We start from the raw sequence: 21,832 nt of genomic DNA on the forward strand, positions 1-21,832 counted from the left end.
GATTACGAATGTGTTGACGTTATCTACTACGCGTGGACCCACCAATCTGAATGAATAGAAAAATGACACGTAGATGGGGTTTGGTTTTTATAATATTATAAGTTGGGCCCCACGTCAGTCAAAATATTTTAAGAATTACGTATCCTCATGTCATTTAAGTTTCTTCATAATATTAATTAGCATGAGGAAAATTACTTTTATATGATAATTATATTAGGTCAAATTACACAACACCTTTTCATTGTGATTAAACCCTTCGCTACAAGCGATAACGTTTTCATTTCTATAAAAAACATAACTCGTACAAAGATTTTAAGGTTATTTTATCTTTTCAACATCTAATTATCTTTTTAACACGTAAAATATTTAACAAATTTATCTTTTCAACACTTAAAATCCTTAACAAATTTCAATAATTATACTACTACAAAAGAATATGTGAATTATTTCGGATTACTACAATAGATTTACATATATTTCACTATCTCTCTATTTAACTCTTGTAACCTTGCGGTTGTTGATCTCAAAGATGGATGGAGATTAGGAGATATCAAATATGGCGTCCTATAGTGGTGGTTATAACAGACTTCACCCATTTTAAGTTTAGCCTTACTTTTTTAAAGTTTCTTTCATGATATTGATACTTAAAAATAAGCTACCAATCATTTGTTGATGTAATTGTGGACAAGCAATGATGAAATTTTAATTATTAGGTTTTTTTTTTCAAATTTCACGAGTTTCATGAGCTTCTAACAAGATTGAAATATGAAACATATAACTTATAATAAGCAAGACAACTTATGTTACCTTCATGAACTTAGAAAATAATATTCTATTGTAAATTTATAAATTTTCCAATTTTGTGTAAAATATGTCAATATACAAAATGCTAATACATCTATTTAACTTTTTATATCATATCTAATAATTTTTCAATTGAAAGTTCGTTAACTTGTTATTGTTTTAAGTTTAATTAGGAGCCTTCATATCAAGTTTCATAAATGTAAGTGAGGGTATATATCCTTTTGGATTTACTTATTTGAACTAAATATTATAATATAATTCTCTTCCGTCTCGAGCGTTCATTATTTTAGATTTTACCTTATAATTTTTAATTGTGTTTACTTTAGATTTAAAGGTATATAAGTGAAGGTTGAACTTGAATTTTATTTTTCAGATTAACCTATTGATTCAAGAACGTTTTAAATTCACTCCAATTTCTTGATTTTTTTTCCGACATTACAAACAAAATCTTAAACGGCCCTATCATAAAATCAAATTGAAATTTGAAAAAAAAAAAAATCCAAAGAAAACTGACCCCTAATTTTTGGGTTTCATAGTCAATAAAATTGATCTGACGACTATTTGGTGTTCAAAACTTTATTTATTTGAGGTAATTGTTCAAACTAATTGAGTCCTTCTTGCACGATTATTTGCAATTCTCTTTTCCTTCCATATTACGTAAATTTTTATGGGCAAGGTTGGTTTCATAATGATTTTGTTCAATATATATATATACACACACCAGATATATAATTTATTATTAAATAATTTTCATCCATTGTGTTATCTATTATTCAAAACTATTTAAAGGTAATTTCAAACATCTTCTTCCTGCTTTTTAAAATTTGAATTTTAAAAAAGAGGTTCGTGATAAACATGTTCATTTTTTTTAAAAAAAATACTATTAAAAACTTTAAATCGTTCTAAAGATATCCTTTGGTGTTATTTGTTTCTTTTAAAATATAGAGAAAATAAATAAGTTTTAATACCAATATCTTCTCTATGTTATATAAATATATGTGAAATATGCTTATGAACTAAAATGAGTAACTTTTTTTTAGGACTATCTCTAACTTGCTTAACTTATTTTTTTCAGTGTAATCTCATATAAGTAGGTGCCATCCATATGTATTCATAAATTAAAATCTTTATATTTAACCAACATCAATATTTAATCTTGAATATATGATCATTATCATATAAACTTAAAACATTTAATATAAGAATATACATTTTTAATTAACAAAAGAAATAAATTATGTTAAAATAAGTGACATGTTTGGTTTGAAGATGGGGGATATATCTCCCAAGGCCATTATTAAATATTTGTGTAAGTAAGACTTTTGTGTTAACAATAGATAAATTAATTATTAAACTCTTCATTACACACACACACATATATATATAATATGATACATAGTGTGGGCTTTGAGTTCAATTCTTTATTGTATTATAATTGCATACGTATTTAACCCATTGGTTGGGTTTGACCGTGTTGCCTACGTGTGAACAAGCTTGCTTTCCCCAGCCCTCTAATGGAAAATATCCACAATTATTATTTAGAAAAAAAAAAAAGTTATGTTTTGCACTTTTTATGACTATTAAATAAAGAAAAGAGTAAACTAATTCATACTTCCCAGATCTCCATCAATCTCCACTAATTAAGTCTTTTTCTTTTGTGATCAACCAATCAAAATGTAAAACTTTTTTAAAATTTTGTTTGACTAAATATTTACTGAGTTTTTATATGTAAATTTCTGGTAGGTTTGAATATATAGAGATATCATATAATGTATACAGGGATGTGGATATTAAAAATATTTACAAGATGTATTTTACATGAAAAAATAGAAATGAAATATTTAATATTTATATTCATATAATTAAATGTTGTTGTCAGTTGATGTGTGTGTATATATATTTTAATCATGCATGATATAGTTCCGTGTGGATAATAGTGTAAACAAAAATAAATATATGGATTTAATTTGATGGGTTGTTGAAGAACTAAAGTTGATGTTTGGCTAATGAGACTTTAGTTTTGGAGGTTGAAAGGTATATTGAGAATTTGGAATTTGAAAGTTGGTAGGATCTTTAATTTCTTTTGAAGAGCACACACAAAATAATTTTAATTTAATATCAAGATTCCTTTTTAAAAGATTGGATATGCTCTTTCAAGAGTATGTTCAATGTCTCAGGATATGTCTGCCAATTATTTTTAAATTCTTAATATTACATTTTTCTTATATTAAAAATCATTAACAATCACGTATACCAAAATCACCCCACAACCATATATACCAAAATTTCAAATTTTATTACAAATTTTGTTATATTTTGTAAAAATATTTAATCCTTTTATCATTTACCATAAGTTAATATTTTATTTTACACTTTTAAATTTAATTTTCACATTCAACTTCGATAATTTGAATATTGTTAAAGTAATTCACTTTAACAATATATACTTAATTTAATAAATGAATAGCCAAACACCTTTATTTGTGGCTAAAAAGCATTACTACATTACAAAAACACCAAATCTTGATTAGAGAATACTTATAGCTTTCCATATAAGTTTCGGACGTACCTTTAATTGTCTCTTAATTTTTTTATATCTACAAAGTAATTTTTATTTATATGAAATTCTATTCATTTTTTTTTGTCTCTTTTCACAACAATAATATTTAGAATTTCTAAACTTAAAACGTTCAAGACCACACTTTTTAAACAAGGGTGGTAAGATCACCATATAAATATAGCTTAGTTTCTAAATATATTTTAGAATAATAAATATTAATTGCAACAAATTAAAGAAGAAATATATGACTACGAAATATGCAAAATAATATTATTTTGTTGAAGATGATAGTGATGAAACCAAAGTTGTTATTAATGTTTTTAACACAATGTCGAAAGTGATGCTCAATTTTACTTTTAATAAATTGTTGCTTTCTGAAGCGTAGAGGCCTATTGTGCAGATGCATAGACCTCTAGTTTTAGAGTTATCACACACTCTTAGCTTCTCTATCACTCAACCATCACTTATGTCTTTTTTCTATCATGCAAACATGAAACAGGAACAAAGAGAGAGAAGGACAAAATAAACCTCTTTCACCGATTCATCTTCTTTATTTCGACTTTTCGAAGAAAATGAGCTGAAGAATGCAAAGGATTTATAGAGGTTCAAGTACTATATAAGCCTACATCCTCTGTGAAGCAACCATGGAGCATTTTATTTCTTTTCTTTTTCCCTTACATTTTTTTCATCTAAGGTTCTCTATTTAGAATTTCTTACAAGGTTACACATTAGTTGAGAGAAAGGAGTTCTAACTAATTAACAGATTTCTAGTTTGCTTTTGTTGTAGGGCTAACGGAGTTGTCGAGCTTGGTTAATTTCTGATGAACTGTTAACAAGAGGTTGAACTGCAGTTGGAAGGTAAATAAAATTGACTCTCTCTTTAACATAAACGTAGCCCACGAAAGCAGTAACAGTCTTTCTCCTTTTGCCTTTAACCAAATAAAATGAGTAACATAAAATATTATTAGTAGGTTGGGGTTAGGAAGTCACAAAAAAACACACATCGTCATCATTATACCTATGTCCTGCTTGAATTCCGCATTTTGATTGATTGATGTGTTTTAAAATTAAAACTCTTCAGTAATTGAAATAAGAAAAGAAACAAACAAAAGAAGGAAACTCATATCTCCGATCCGACACTTCCATTATGGATAGATACGCGGTGCGGTGCGGCTCTTCATCCCCTCAATTTCCCAACTTTTTCTTTTCTTTTCTTTTCTTTTCCTTTTTGTAATAAAATAAAACTACAGGTTTATTGTTATAAATAAAATTTCAACGAAGAAAACTGTGACAGAAACATCACCACTTTTTGCTTCCCTCATCACACCCACTAATTAGGTCAACTCTGAAGGCTGCCTAACTTTATAATCATCCCATCAACAATTAGCTAAATTCTGTAAATGAAGTGTTGCATTTATAAGAAAATAATTTGTTTTATCTTGTAATTTATTCTTGAAACTCGTAAACCAGAGTAAGTAAAACTATGTTTTAAGAAAAAAAAAATTAAAATTCTTTACGACTCAGATTTACTCATGTATGCACAACGATATTATTGTTCCTATGACATATTAAGGAATTGAGTGGAAACTTCCCTTTATTGGTAGAACACATTAATTGACCTTTCCATCTCTATCGGTCGTTATATTAACCAAAACCTAGTGAAGCCAAGTTGTCAAACTCGTATTCACTTCAATCCTTATCAACAATGAGGCAAATCTATTAATCAAACTAGACAATTTTAGCTTAGTTAACAAGCTTTCACCAACTAACACTTACTTAGTGATGATCAACTCTAATTTGGAATGTATCGGGATGTCAAATTATTTGAGCTCTAGAAGTTTAATGAAGCATATCCCAATTTCCTCCATCAAAGGGAGGTTCAACACAAGTCATCTTCATAATTCAATCATTTGTTCAACTTTTCCAATTAGGTTAATTATTCACAAACTTTAACCATTCAATCATAATTAACTCATATGAATGATAATTATACACACATCCGATTCTACTTTTACTCGTGTTAATTAAAATTATAATAAAAAAATTATTTATAAATGATGTCAATTTTTGATACAATTTAAAATTGTATTAATTACTATGTTCAAAATGAATTAGTAATACAATATTATTAATATATGCTAATCACGTATGACTTTTCTAACTAAATTTTTAACGTTTGCAAAAGTAATTTCTATAATTACGAGTGAAACGAATTTAGCCATCTTAAATATTTTTAGATACATTTTCTTTTATATACGACATTTTGATTTATATAAAGAGTAAAGTTCACACAAATGTAATTATAGGATTATACCTGAGTGTAAATTCGCGTTTGACAAAGAGGACAAATAATATATCAAATGAATGGGACTACTTTCAATTTTCTTCGGTGGCAATTTTGTCATCATATAAACTTGAATTGAAATATATAAAAGATGCGACAAAAAGTGAAAATGTTGTTTAACATTACAATGTGATTTAAAGTTAAGCTACATGAAGACAGAACATACATATTTTGAGTGCATCAAAATGAGAAAAGTTGGCTTGTTTAAGGTGAAACATATACCAAATGATAATTTATTTAAAAGTATAGAATTACCAAAATATGAAAAAAAGGTCTCACATCAATAAAAAAAAAGAGAGGCGGCCATATTTTTTGTAACACAACAAAGTGAGTGAACTTTACCCCAACACACGTAATATGCACTACAATAATAGCTTTCTTGAATCACGTTATATACAAAACTCTCTTTGTCTTGCCAATTCATTGGAATATGATTTTGAATATGTTATTTGAATTGGAATATGATTTTGAATATGTTATTTGACTTTTGATGAAGCAAAACACTAGGATTTAAGGGCACAACATATTCTAGTAGAGGCTTAAGAGCAACGCTTTTAAAATCTAACGACTTGTATACATATTACATGTTATTTACGATTTTAGACTTAGAATTGAGAGGAGTGCCATATAAAAATTCTATTATTAATCTTACTGGTACGTTGGAATCTATATTGTATGATATTTTCTGAAATAATAAAATTGATTTATCCTTCTATCCTTACTATCAGTGAAATAAGTAGAAATATTTAGCAATGAGAATATTATGTGTGATCACATTTAATAGAGGGCGGCGGAAAATTGAGAAAGGAAAATACACAGAAAACGAACACACGTGTGGAATTTGACAGACAGGCCGTCGGGTGGCAGGTTGAGTCCCCATATTCACAACCCTCCGATTGGACAGTAGAGAAACTGGGGCTCTCTCTGTCTCATGTTATTATTGTTCTTGTCTCTTCTTTTTTCTTTTTTTTTCTCTATCTTTGGGGGGAGTTTGAGCTCAAAGTCTCTACTTGCTTTTGTTTGGATTCGTAGACAAATTTGAAGAAGATCTTCTCATTCAAGATTCATCACTAGATTTTCTTTCTTCTCTCATATCTTTTGAAGATATCAATTGTATTTAGTAATATCCATAGTTTACTTCCTATTCTATAGATCAAATACTACACACGTGAAAGGTTTTGACAAAATGTTTGAAAAATAAATTAAAGAAAGATTTTGTTGTTTGGAAAAGGCAAAAGAAAGTGATCTAACTTTGTTGCTTTTCTTTCATATCAGTCTAGCTTAGATTAATAGGAAACTAAAGAATATACGAATGCGTTATATAATTGATATCAACACATGTATTGTAATTGATATTTGATTGATCGACATAACTATCGTTATCGATCGTTGAAACACGACAACAACATCTGCATTGGTAATTTAAATTTGCAATATTGAAATTGGACAATTCAACCACCCATTTCTAGGTTAAAGCAAAAGGATTTGATTTTTCTTCAAAACAATGTTAGGATATTTAACTCTACCATGATGTAAATAAGTCCCATTGTTTATTGATTTTTTTAATATACTAACCAATTAAACCAAAACGATAGCATAGTGCCATGAAATAAAAAAAACAAAGAAAATAAAAGGCATAAAGCAATAGAAAATCAGCAAAGAGATTTGCATGGTTTACTGATAATTTACTATTAGCTACATTCACAATTAAGGAGAAAGAACATTTTATTATTTGAATTCAAAATACAGAGCATATAATGACACCTTTACAATTAGAGTTTATATAGCACGTTTATTTAAACTTGGTCCTTTCAAACATCACATTGCATATTCAACACACATGATACAAGCAAATTCATCTTAGCTTCTAAGTATAAATTAGTTGTTTTTCTTCTTAATTAACTCAAGTTATATACTCTTCTATTAAGTATAAACAACGTTCCTATTTGTTGATTTCAAAGTTGTTTGTCACATAACCTTGATGTAACAACAACTATAAATTTGTAGTTTGGAGAAAAAAGTAGTTGCAAAATAAATAAATAAAAATGATATAGATACCAAAGTCTTATACCAAAACTGAAGATTAGAAAATAAAATTTAAGTTACCTCTCGTTTATAACTATAATGGTATAATTTATAAAGAAATTGACCTAGGGTTTAATGCAAGTGTTGTTTTGATTAGTGTACATAATTTATAAAGAATTTGTAGTTGAGTTAGGTATTTGTGTTGGCTTCATTTGAGAATATTAATATTGGATAAGTAGGTGCTTTTCTTTTTTATTTTTTTGCTTGATTTGGTGGCTAAAATTGCATCTTTTTTGTAGTTGGGATTTGGATGTCTAATATATTTTAATATTTTGTTAGCTGAATATTAGGTGAGCTATTAGCTCACTCAGTCCTTGGAGAACAATTTTAAGTCTGATTTCCAGATTCGAGGTTATTATAAAATGAATTTTGATGGCCAAAATGACTATTAAAACGGTTCTATTTATCTATGATGAATAACAAATATTATCAATTGTGACATCAAATCTACAAGTATAATACAAGTGATCATAGAAGATTAGATATAACCCATCATCATATTCATGGTTGATAAATTTAAATAACTTAAAAAATAATACTATATTTTAATTACGTTTTAACAGGAAAAGAACCACTATTCACTAAAGAAAATTAAATTTAAAAGTTCAGATCTATTAGATTATTTTTTTTAAGTTCGAGAGACAGTTGAAGTTAAATGACTTAAGCTTATAATAATAAAATAATAAATTTCCGTTATTTGGGCCATGTATGAAAATGTATTTATTGGGCCAACCCTTGAGGGCGTTGAGGTCTGGGCCCGTACAAGTCCATATGCAATGTGTAAGGTTATTGGACATTCGGTCCACATATTCCTAGCGGGCCGCAAAATGCTTTCAAACCACAAACAGGTTTGATTTGAAATTTGAGATTTGGGAGTGATTTTGGAAGGATTAAAATTACTTTTAAAAAAGCTATTTTCTTCTTTAAATTATGATGTCTACTGTCCAGCAATAACGATGATGAAAATATGAATTTGGAAACAGCCCAATATCACTTTAAATGATTGTCTATTTGAAAATATGTATTAGTTTGATTCATACTACCTTCATTTATTGTTTGTCACACGAGTACAACTTAAGAATTATAAGAATATTTCGTAAAATAAATTGATAGGTAAAATTAGGAAGAAGAATAATAGGTACTATCATAATATATTTTTAGTACAAAATTGTCAAAAAAAAAAAAAAAAAAAAAACATTCCCTATCAACCTTGAAAGGTGATTCTCAAGTGATTTTGTTGGTTGATTTGGTGAATTTGTGAGTGATTTTTTAGAACCATTTTTAACTTTCTCTCTCTAAATTTTATTCACCCCTCAAAGCTTTAGAAGTTTTGTAATGTTTGTTTCTTACTTTTTTTTTAGTCAAAAATATTTTATAATTTATATTTAAGTACAAGGACAGTAAATTTGAGACCAGAACTTTCAACCCTAAGGCAAAAGATATGATGCAAAATAAACCTGCTTTGCATATTTTAAATTTTCAAGGGATGCAAGGAAAAGTTTAAATAAAAATTTCAAATCCCATTTTAGCTTTTTTAGTCTTTGAAGTATCAAAGTGTTCATTTTAGTGTATGTGCTTCAACTTTATTTTAATTTGGTGTGAATCTTAAAAAATAACACTATTTTTTGGTCTTATCTGAACACAAATTCTAGCCAAGTAGGTTATGGACAAACATTAAAGAAAATAGATTTCAGCAAGAAAAGCAATACAATAAGGATTATTTTATTTTGCTGATGTAAACATTGTTTAGCATATAATATCTCAAAGACTTATATATAGAAACTTTTGAAAGTTGAGAGACTAACATAGAAGGAAGTTGAAAGCATTCAAAGTAGAAGAGAACTTGGAAGTTGAAGATTCCAGTGGAGATTTAATCCAAAATGAAAATTTGAATTGCGTTTCTTTTTCTTTCTTTTTTCTACTTCTTTCCCTTTCATCATCGCATCTTGTACATATATATATTCGTGTTTGATTTGAAATAAATAAAGTGGTTGGTCACAAATTTCAAAATTGATTTAGATAAATCACAAATTAATTGAATCAACAACTAAAAGGTTGTTGAAACAAAGAAAAGGATATAAATTTGGACTTTAATTGAAAAAAGAAAAAGAAAAAACTAGATTTCATCTCAAACCTTACCTTACCTTCTTGTCTAAATTGCAAATAATGTATACAGTTTGTTTTAATTTCATAATTCCAACAAAAAGAAAAAAAAAAGAATGACCAACATAAATATCTTGTTTCATCCATTGTCTCTTTGTTAGAGAACATTGATCGGGACATTAACTACTTAATTATATGGTATAATCACCTCATCATATATACATATATCAATCTCAACAGTACTTATATATAAAACAAAACAAATCCTTTGTAAATAAATAACCAAGGCTTTCTATAATTTAATTAATTTTTTTTTCATATATATAGTCCACACTTCAATTCATTAGTCAATACATCAATTTCTAATATTTCCAAATCATATGGTATAAATTTTTTGGAGTAATTAGTGGCAGATGGAGTTGAGTGATACATATGCCAAAGTATCTATCAAACCTTTTACTAGGACGAGATAATATTTAACCATAGTTTGAGGTGAAAAGTCAAAGTTTAAGGTATGTATGACAACTTTGATGTAACAGTACCTAAAATCTCGTAAAGCTCTAGTAATGTTCCTGTTTTTGAGTGTAAAAAACATGTGTTTATACACTTTAAAAAAAGTAAGTAAATTATACATTCTTGGTTGGGAAGCATGGAACTGATTCATCCTCTCCATACACATAATGTCATAACCCATAAAAAAGAAAATTCTTTCTACATAAAGTATGTCCTTTAATGATCAGAAAAAGGAGATATATGAATATTTGAGTAGGAAAAGTTGGAAAAAGAATAGAAAAAAGAGGAACCCAATTTTTATTTATTTATTTATGTATTACATATATATATAAAGTAAAAGAGAATTTAATAACTGTTTAGAATTAAAGAGAAAACAAGAAGTGTGGTGGTATGAACTATGAAGTGAAATAAAAGAGATAAAAATATAAGATGAGTGAAGAAGAGAGTGCAGTGGTTGGTTAAGAACTGAATTAGGGAGTTAAATAAGAAAAACTTAATTAATCATGTGGTAATGTTGATTACAAATGCAAAAGGTTAGTGGTAGTTAAAAAGTGTTACACTTTATATCTTTCTCATACCAAAGTGGTTGGTTCTTATTTATTTATTTATTCCATGCAAAGATATAGATATAGTTTGAAATGAGAGTAAAGGAAGGAATGCTTGTTAATGAAGAATCCCTTCCTTTGCAATGAGTGTATAGGAGGAAGAAGGCACAAAAAATGGGCGAAAGAGGGGTAACAATTTAAATTGAGTAAAAGAATGTTGTTTGTTTTTGGTGAAGCGACTCAAAGTTTAGAATATGAAAATAATGATGAAACATAATCTTTTTTTATTTAGATTCTAGAAAAACAAGAGAGAGTGAGCTATGTACTACCAGCGAGAGAGTGAGGGATGAAAACCATAGCATGTTCCTGACTCGCAAAGTTCCAACGGCCGAAAAGAGCCCTTGTGTCTTGTATCATGTGACCGTGACCGTGACCGTGAAAGTTCTTATGAAAGTGTTTTCCACGTGGCTTACGTTCATTTGCATACCATTTTCTCTTCTCTAAAACCGCAGCTCTGCTTCCAGCTCACCCCTTTGTCCCTTCTTCCTCTCCATTTATACTTCTATTCCCCATTTCTCATCCCTTCTCATCAACATAACTCCACATTCCCTTCATTCCTTTCCAATCCATAATACCATCACACCATTTCGTTTACAACTAGGAGTAACCTTCTTCCATGGCTTCTCCTTCCCCTCTCTCTTTCTTCTACCTCCTCCTCTTCTCCTCTCTTTCCGCCATTGCCCACTCCAATCCCATCACTCTCCCTCTCAACTCTTTTCCCCACCTTTCTTCTCCAGATCCACTCCAGGCTCTCACTTTCCTCGCCTCTTCTTCCCAGACCAGAGCCCATCAAATCAAAACCCCCAAATCCAACTCTGTTTTCAAGTCCCCTCTCTCCCCCCATAGCTATGGAGCTTACTCCACTCCACTCAGCTTTGGTACTCCACAACAGACTCTGCATTTGATCTTCGATACAGGTAGTAGCCTCGTTTGGTTCCCTTGCACTTCCCGATATCTCTGTTCTGAATGTTCCTTCCCCAAAATAGATCCAACTGGAATCCCCAGATTTGTCCCCAAATTGTCCTCCTCTTCTAAGCTTGTCGGTTGCCAGAATCCCAAATGTTCCTGGATTTTTGGTCCCGATGTCAAATCTCAGTGCCGGAGTTGTAACCCCAAAACAGAGAACTGTACCCAAACTTGCCCTGCTTACGTTGTTCAATATGGTTCCGGTTCCACGGCTGGGCTTTTGCTATCAGAAACCCTTGATTTTCCTGATAAAAAAATCCCTAATTTTGTTGTTGGGTGTTCGTTTTTGTCGATCCATCAGCCCTCTGGAATCGCCGGATTTGGCCGAGGATCTGAATCGCTCCCCTCGCAAATGGGTCTCAAGAAATTCGCTTACTGCCTAGCGTCTCGGAAATTCGACGACTCGCCGCATTCCGGCCAGCTGATTTTAGATTCAACCGGCGTGAAGTCCAGCGGCCTTACCTACACCCCATTCCGGCAGAACCCCTCTGTTTCTAACAACGCTTATAAAGAATACTATTACTTAAACATACGGAAAATCATCGTCGGAAACCAGGCTGTGAAGGTTCCATACAAGTTTCTAGTGCCGGGCCCCGATGGGAACGGCGGATCTATCATCGATTCCGGCTCCACCTTCACGTTTATGGACAAACCAGTCTTGGAGGTGGTGGCGCGAGAGTTCGAGAAGCAATTGGCAAATTGGACGAGAGCCACCGATGTGGAAACTCTCACTGGATTACGGCCGTGTTTCGACATTTCGAAGGAGAAATCGGTGAAGTTTCCGGAGTTGATTTTCCAATTTAAAGGTGGAGCGAAATGGGCTCTGCCGTTGAATAACTATTTCGCTTTAGTCAGTAGCTCCGGCGTGGCGTGTTTGACAGTAGTAACGCATCAGATGGAGGACGGCGGTGGCGGTGGCGGTGGGCCGTCTGTGATTTTAGGGGCTTTCCAGCAGCAGAATTTCTATGTGGAATATGACTTGGTGAATCAAAGATTGGGATTTCGGCAACAGACTTGCTCGTAGAAACGATGTCGTGTTGGTTGGTGTATGCATGTTTATGTTTTCTAACTTTGGGTATTTGGTTGGTCCGTGGCCGGTTAAGCTACTGGTCGGAGCTACAACGGTGGTTTCAATTTGGCAGCGGCGGCGTTCAGATGAATTCAAAATCAATTTTTTTTTCACTTTCTTGTAATAATTATTCGTTGCTGTTGTAATGATATATCTCATATTTCATAATTTGAAGACAGAAAAGAATGTTAAAAAGTAATAGATGATCCCTAATAAGTTAACCTTTTTTCAAATTTCATCATTATATATATATAACGCACACACACATATTGCAATTTTACATTCATCCCCATGAATGAAGATAGAAATAGCCGTTATTCTCTTCTTCTCTCATTTTCATAGTTTATTTTGAATTTTGAGTATCAAATCCATTAATTTGTTTAATGTCAACTATCATAATCTATCTCAAAACTTAGTTTTCTCTTCTCCTCTTTTTCTTTTGTTTATTATTATTAAACTTTTTTTGTGTGAAAAGACTATCTTGACAAATTAAGGTACACAACTAAATTCTTAGATTATTTTATATTGTTGTTTTAATAGAAAAAAACAACTTTAATGGTAAATTACTAAATTCTAACTTTTTTTTTTCTCTTAAAAATAGTTAAAACTTCATTATAACCAAAATTTTCATAAATTGTTGAATTAAATAATAACATAATGATCAACTAACTTTATCAAATATTTTATTTTTTTAACGGAAAAAATAATTCTTCTATAAATTTAATTTCATCTTATTATAATTTGAAAAGAAACCGTGCGTGCAATTAACATTTTCTACCGTTGGAATTTATAGTTTTGTGAAGATTTGGCCCTAGGTGGTAGGCTACATTCTTATTTACATTTTTTTTAATTATAAGAGTTGACTATTATTATGACTATGTAAATGCCTTCATTGAATTTCTGTGTACTTTTTACCCTAAGGTTGAGTACATTTATGATTGGTCTACAACTTTTTTTTTTTCAATAATAATTTAAGAAATTTTGTTAATCCATTTTGAGAATTATATTTAGAAGTCACTTTGTGGACAAAGAATGAAAAATCAAAGTAGAAAATGAAAATATAATGTAATGAAAAACAATAATGTTTAAATTGGTAAACACTCCCGATTAACTTCAGTGCAATGAGAAGAAGACAAGATGTAATGCAAAGGAAGGGGGAAGAAAAAGAAGATTTATGAATAATAAAAGGAAAAAGGGATGGTTTTGGTGTATTAAATAAAAAAGGGAGAAAAGTGGGGGGTGGTTGATAACGAAGGTTGTGGGAAGACAACATGTGAGTATGAAATTAAATGCTAACAAGAAAATTTGAGTCACACCCACATGGTTGTGGGTAATGGAAACTTTGTCTCTTTTTTAAACTCTCTCTTTGGGCTTTTTTTTTTCTTTTTCTTAGTGCCCTTCTCTTCATCTCTCTCTCTCTTAAGAAAAAAAACAACTTAATTATTCTTATATAATAATCAATTCAACATACATACTATAAATTAATTAGACTTTATGCTAACTTAACAACAATGAAAACAAAAAACCTATCAACTTCACATTTTATTTTTTAACAAAATTATTTTTAAAATTACAATATTACTCCATCTCAAACCAAAACCTTAATTTTGTATGGTACACTATTTTTAGGTATGTTAAATTAGATTCATCTAAATAATTTATGTTACCTATTTAGATGAATAATTGAATTTGAATTGTAATAAAGATGATAAAAGAGAACATTAATTAATTGCGTATCATCAATCGTTCAACAATATGTTCGATTTCCTTGTAAAAATACTATATCAATTACTCTCATTCTAAATTAAATTTGGAAGTATAATAAATCAAGTATAACATTTGTTTATTAGTTATATATTAATTTCATTTTAAAATTCATTTCAAATCCACTTGGTGTATCATTAGTACATCCATCCACGCTTCTAAAAATTAATATTAATAGTATATCAATTACGGATAACCATCTATTCGAAATTCAATTCAAGTATAATATTAGGTTGTATATAAATAGTTTATATGTTAGTTGTAATAGTTATCAATAGGGAGAAGTATACCACTGTAAAGTTGATGATGATGTAAAGCTTCAAATTTAGTCAATGAACAATAACAAGGTCATGATCCACACTTGCTGACTAAAAAATTTGGTGCAACCAATGGTAAATTTTGGATATCAATGGTATAACTTACTCATTTATTAAATATTAGGTACTATCTGAATTCACACTAAATATAAATATATCAATCAATTAATACATTCATTAAATATATTAAAGTATATTTGATGTACTGCACAAGAATATGATAAAATTTTAAAAACAAAATAAAATCTATTTTTTGGTTATTTTTTTAAAAATTAAAATCGATACAATTACAATTTGTATGATATTATTTTGTCATAACTCAAAACTAAAAAAATTGGAAGACAAGTCATTTACATTAATTTATGAACAAGATAAAAGGGTATGCAAGCTACCATTGAATGAATACAATGAAAATCACATTCTAACAAAAAGAGAAGCAATGGAAAGAAACTAGATCGCTTTAACATTAAGATGCATTTGGAAAGAGATATATTGGTCACTTCTAGTTAAGTAAGGTTCTTGTTGACCAACTACTATAAGAATCATGAAATTCCTATACTGGCATGATCGATAGTAAAACATTGAGAGGCAAAAGCTACAACTTCTTAAATGGAGTTGAAAATGTTATCAAAATTATGTATTAATGGGAGATTTTTTTTCTCGTTTTAAATTTGATTGAAAATGGTTGAATTGGAAGTGTAAATTTGTAAATACATGTAATATTAACAAATTAGTCTATTTTCTAATTCAAAATTTTTTTCTATGGACAAATAAAACACATACCGTTTGATTACAAAGCTATTTCATTTAGCAAACACGTAACAGAGAGAAAAGAAATTGCAAAAAAACAAAGAAGAAGAAAAAGGTAAGCTTTGAATGGGAGTTATTAATGTTTAGGTAAACTCAAAAGATTATATCATGAATATTAGTTTAATTAAAAGAGTAGATGAATTTAAAAGTATAATAAATTTGGTGAATAGAGAGTAAAGAAATGAATAAAATTAGAATACATAAGAAAAGAAGTGATAAAAAAGAAAAGTAGGGGGTAGGGAAGGAGGGCATGAGTATGAATGAGCAAATGAGCAGATATCATTTAACAATCATATGGAAGGGAGGGAGTGTAGGAGTGTGTATAGGAGTAGGGTACCTTTTAATTATACCTTTCTTCATGAGAGACAAAAAGTGGTTCGGTTCGGGCGGGTGATGATAACTACGCAAAAGTTTGGCATAATAAAAGAAAAGGTTTAGAAACAAAGGGGGAAAAAGTTCTTTAATTTAAAATTTGCTTAAATTATACCAACTTCTCCTCTAATCACGACTCTCATATTTTAGAATGATATGATGGGTGAAAATTGAAACACATATAAATCATACTATTTATAACTCAATATAATTTCTGTAAGAAAAAAAAAAAAACGCATTTTGAAATTTGGAAACATAATTTTGCCTAGCATGTGAACTTGTCTATTTAAAAGAAGAGAAGAGTCCACAATTTCCATTTTCGTTTATCATTATCATTATTTTATAGCAAATAATAATAATTGGAAGCTCATGGTGTGAGTCTGACAATAGTACCATTTATTTTTAATTTAATTATTCTAAAAACTCTATCTCTAAACAAATTTTGTAATTAATTCAAAAAAACAAACGAATTATTTGCCCTAAAAAAGTTAAATAAAAAAATGTGGAATTGTTTTAACAATTTTAAACAGTTTTGAAGGGTCATTCATTAAGCATACAACTTTAATATCTAAAACAAAGGGGAAATAGAAATTACTTTTTTCTTTTTTCCTTAAAATCAATAATGTAATTTTTTTTAAAAAAAGAGTAGTAGTGGCGTTTTGAGGATTTTGTATATAAAGTGTTAATAGTGGAAACATATTATATATGCCCTTCCTATGGATTGCACTAGGATCCATTACCTACTATTTGCTCCCAACATAACTAGTGGATTCTTTCTCTTTTCCTTTATTTAGGAATTGGATTCTTTATCTAAATCCTACCAATTTTGTTTTCTTTGTAAAAGCTTAATTTTTTCATTTTTCAGTTAAAATATAAAGAGGTTAAAACGAACCTAATTTGACTAAGATAAAGTAATACAACCATGTAGATATTCGACTTTTTATTTAATATGGTGCTAAAATAGAAAAAAAAAAATGCTCAAGTGGCTTTATGTCAAATGTACATCGACTAAGACTATAGATAAAACTAGTTGGTGTTGTGTCTCCATTTCCTTCTTTTTCTATCACAAGCCTAAGTGGCAAACATAACATAATTAACAATGTGAACAATTGTTTAGAATTATTCATATAACTTAGTTAGGATTAATAATTCCATTGGCTGTACAAACTTAGACTAATAACCATTTACATCATGATAAACTCAGGGGTTGATGTTAAATTTGTAATGTAGATATATCTTTACTTTGTTTCTTCTAGCTGATTGTTTTTTCAAGAAAGGGATGGAAAAAAATAAGTATGAATATTTATTTTTAGTAAATTTTAATTTGGATCTTAACATTTGTTAATATATAATGAATATAGGTTATTAGTTTTTTATTTGATTAACATCCGTAAGCTAATTAGAAATATTATTATGTGGCAAATAACATTTGAGTGACAGTGCATTATATGTAAACAAGAAGTAACATGAGAGTGTTTAAAATAATGGAAGTCTAATAGAGTATTTTAATTAAAAGGTTTAGGACTCTTAAGACATGACTCAATAAATTAGAGTATTTTCATATTTTGTCTAAAAATTCTAGCAATAATAAAATATACTTACTTAGTAAGACACAATCTTAGTTTGGCTAAACAACAAGATGGGAAATGGACTTGAATACCTTTTTTTTTATTTAAAATAACAATATATATAATTTGTCAATTATTAATCCGATTCAGAGTCGAGAAAGGAAAAGATGAAACTATTCTCAAAATATATATAGCAAAAAACTTGAATGCGATATAGTGATTAGTTTAACTAGTTTTATTATATTTTGTAAATAGTTTCAGATCTAATTAGTAGAAAATTTAGATTTTATTTTATATTTACAAATGCAATGAATTAATTAGATTTGATACACGACTGGAATTCTATTTTTAAAAACTGTTTTTAGATCATGTGATCTAAATAACTTTTCTTTATATATTTTTAAATGTATACGTTATGTTATATTACAAATTCAATTCATATTCTTAAATAGAATATGTATTATGTAATGTATTATAAATCATGTTATAATACAAAACAATAATTATATAAATTTTTAGATCAAGTTACATATTTGGTCCTTATGGTTTTAGAATGATAGAACTTGGTTTTTAGTTCTTTTGGTTTGATAAAATTAAATGAAATATTTTTGTTAGAAATTATTTATAAAAGTTATCAAATCATAAGTACTATATATAAGAGTTTTAATTACAGGCTAAACTCCTACTTTCTTCACACAATTGGGACAACATTCACAACTTAACCAATTTTTTTTAAAGGTAAGTTATATTTATAGCTTATTTTCAACCAAATGTTAGTGGATAAGTAAGATTTGTTTTATGGTTTAAAATATATAATATAATATTTTGTAAAAATTTAAATTTGCCATCCAAAATATATCTAAAAACAATTTGGATTGAATAGGTTGTTTTCAAGTTATCTACCCTAAACCCTCAAATAATACCATTCAATATTTCACTGTTTTGAAAATGTCATTTTTAACAAATTAATATAATGTGTAATTAATTCATCATTTATTAATAATGATACTTATTTGTTAAGAAAACCAAAATTTTGATCAAATTATGGACCACCCATATGGTCTAAAATGGGTAAAACTTTTATAAAAAAGGGAGTCTTTTTTCGAGAGAAAAAAAAGGAAACAAAAGGAAATGATCATATTTCTCTTTCAAAATAAATAAATAAACAAGGGAATGGTGAACAACTTACTAGAGATGGACTGTTTACAAATATTTTTTGGAGCAAAGGCTTTTTTGTTGTTGGTAATTCTTTCCTAACTTCAAATCTTTCATTTAGTTTAGAATAACAGAAAATAACTTTCCTAACTTCAAATCTTCGTTCTCACAATCTTCTAAGGAGAGAACTTAACATTGTAAAACCCATTTTGTCATTTTGTTAATGAGATGAGACATGACCATTTAAATGTATGTCCTTCAAGCTATTTGTTAATTTGTCGATAGGACGTGATGTTTGTAATGTGAGCGTCTTTCAAGTCCTTCGGTACACATTCCGTTGATGGGATGCACCTCCTTAGAAGAATGTATTTTCACATCCAACTGTTGGGCTTATAGGGCTTGTTCTTGCTTTGTTTCAACTGTCTATATTGGGCCTTATGGACTTTTATGGGGGTTTCATGGGCAGCCCATGGTTAATTCTTTACTCTATCCCTTTTCCCTCGCTTTTTCTTTCACTTCAAGCATCTCAATTTCCTCCCTTTCCAGAAACTTCAGTAAGTTCAATATTCTTCTAATTCTTTGTGTTCTTCGTTTCCTTAGATCTTCCAATTCGCTTAATCTTAACTTTTACTCAGCTATCATAGTCAGTACCTCTGTAACCCGCTTCTATTTCTTCCTCAAGGTGATTCTATTACTTGAATTTCTTGTATCGACTCTAATACACCATTCTTTTTTTTCCTTTAGATATTTTGTACTACTCTGATTATATTTGTTCATAATCAAAGTTGAATTCGTTATAAAAGTATTTGAGTTTTCTGTTGATGATAAAGCCGAAATTTCTACGACCTAACAATGTCGACATCTATTTCTCTAGGTTTACCTTTCTTCCTCTGTAAATGTGATTTTCTATTCTTCTGCAGTAATTTAGGGAAAGAAGTGATATGGGTTCACGATTGAGAACAATTTATCTTTATTGGTATGAGATATTTTGGGTTTTGGGTTTATTCCCAAAAGTGGAAAATATCATATTAGGGAATAATGACCTTCCCTTACCTCCGTTACTGCTGCTAGTGCTCCATTGGAGGCTCTGATGTAAGTTTCATTACTCAACTTTACTTTCTAGGATTACCGGTGGAAATAAGATGTGCCCTTGATATGTTTTTTTCTGATCAACGGCAGGGTACATAGTACGGCTTTCTTCACTAAAGATTCTGTATTTTAATCAACTTTGCTTTTGTTGTTCAGTTTAGATTAGAAGGGTATAGTGCTTGAAATGGCCAAGCGGGATGCATATTTATTCAATGGTTGCTAATCATTTCAGAACTGCCTTGCTGACACACATAACGTTAAGAGGTTTTTGATTTTGATGCATTACTCGTGAATTTGATTCTTCAGGAATGTTACGGGGGACTGCAAGATTGAAGTTAAAATAAAGTTAAGGGTCATTATAATATAGGAGGACCATTGTTTGTAGAATAGCTTTCACTTCAGAATTAAGAAAGTACGTACGGTATGTGGTAATGAATAGAGGATGAATGAGCACCATTAACTCATTATACTATTTGGTATTTGCATTCTAAACCCATGAAAAATAATTGTTTTTATTTCATTTATTTAATGTAATTTGCTTCATAAAATTGATCTTTTTGTTGGTAGCAGGTTGAGCTTGAAGCTTGAATCTCGAAGGATATTGTTAGGAATGATTTTCAATGAGAAACTATCTTGAGTTGGGTTGGTTCCTTTTTAACTGCCATCGTTTCTTTTGGTTTGAGGCAAGTTCGCCAATCCAAGTTTGGAAAAGGTGAAGTTTATGAGTGAGAGGTTCTTTCAAAACAGATCTTGAGGCTGACTGTTCTTCTTTGAAATCTTTGTTACTGTACTCAAAATATGAAGGCATGATGATAGAATAGTCAAGTAAAGTGCCACCTGTTAGATTTCAAGAGCTCGATCATATTCTTGGTTGGATTCAAAATCCATTTCTGTTGGGTGGTAACTTTAAACATGAAATTTTGAGGATTCATCATAAGTGTTTTAGAAAAGCACCTCAAGGCTCGATCCAAATGAGATGTCCAATAATTATTAAGAGAAGCCATATTTGGAAATGGATATCCATAGGTTTGCTTTGAGCAAAAACATTGGTAGATTATTCCGAGCATACTGTAGATGAGACAATTATGCTTTGAGAAGATGAACAATGAAAGGCTGCATGTAATCAATGGAGGTGTGGTAAGTATTAGGAAAATTTTCTCTATGACATCTTTTTGTGTTGGGCATCTTTTAAAATTAAAAGTTAAAATGACGTATTAGACATTTCGAAGACCTATTAGGTGTAGAACAAAATAGACATAAAGTTGAAAGTAAACGTACTAAACTCGGGAATTGAATATTTTGTCATTGAAATTTCAATGGAATAAAAATAAAAATGATAAAGATAACAGGGATGTAAACGTGTAAATGATATTAAATAATATAGAAAAGGATGAGAAGGACTAGTTAGGAAATCGAATGCAGAATATATACACATCATTTATGTGTATATATATCCTGGACAAGACAAGAAGGACAAGAAGGAGAACTATTGAAGTTGGCCTCTTGTCAAGTCCTTCGTGGCTGTACCATCACAGGCCTTTTAGGCACTATTTTGTGGCCCAAACTATTGAACAAATTAAATAAAAAGAGAACAATGATGCTTATAATTTTATAACACAAATTATAATTATTAATCATCTCAGTTGGTAAAAAGAGAAGAAAAAAAGTGAATTAATTAATTACTATATCATTATGAAGCGATTAAGTA

General features: G+C 29.4%; 1 protein-coding gene and 1 long non-coding RNA gene across 2 annotated transcripts; both read left to right on the forward strand.

The window, feature by feature from the left end:
* Positions 1-11,498: 11,498 nt before the first annotated feature.
* Positions 11,499-13,287, forward strand: LOC101217097 (probable aspartyl protease At4g16563). Its single transcript, XM_004136658.3, has one exon. It carries the CDS (start codon positions 11,631-11,633, stop codon positions 13,002-13,004), a length of 1,374 nt encoding a protein of 457 aa, XP_004136706.1. The 5' UTR covers positions 11,499-11,630; the 3' UTR covers positions 13,005-13,287.
* A 6,050-nt stretch (positions 13,288-19,337) lies between these two features.
* On the forward strand, positions 19,338-21,291 carry LOC105434979. Its single transcript, XR_004214949.1, has 2 exons — positions 19,338-19,717; positions 19,956-21,291. It is a non-coding gene; the product is annotated as an uncharacterized LOC105434979 (long non-coding RNA).
* Positions 21,292-21,832: the final 541 nt, after the last annotated feature.

This window comes from Cucumis sativus, chromosome 3 (genome assembly GCF_000004075.3).
Source record: "Cucumis sativus cultivar 9930 chromosome 3, Cucumber_9930_V3, whole genome shotgun sequence".
Classification (NCBI taxonomy): domain Eukaryota; kingdom Viridiplantae; phylum Streptophyta; class Magnoliopsida; order Cucurbitales; family Cucurbitaceae; genus Cucumis; species Cucumis sativus.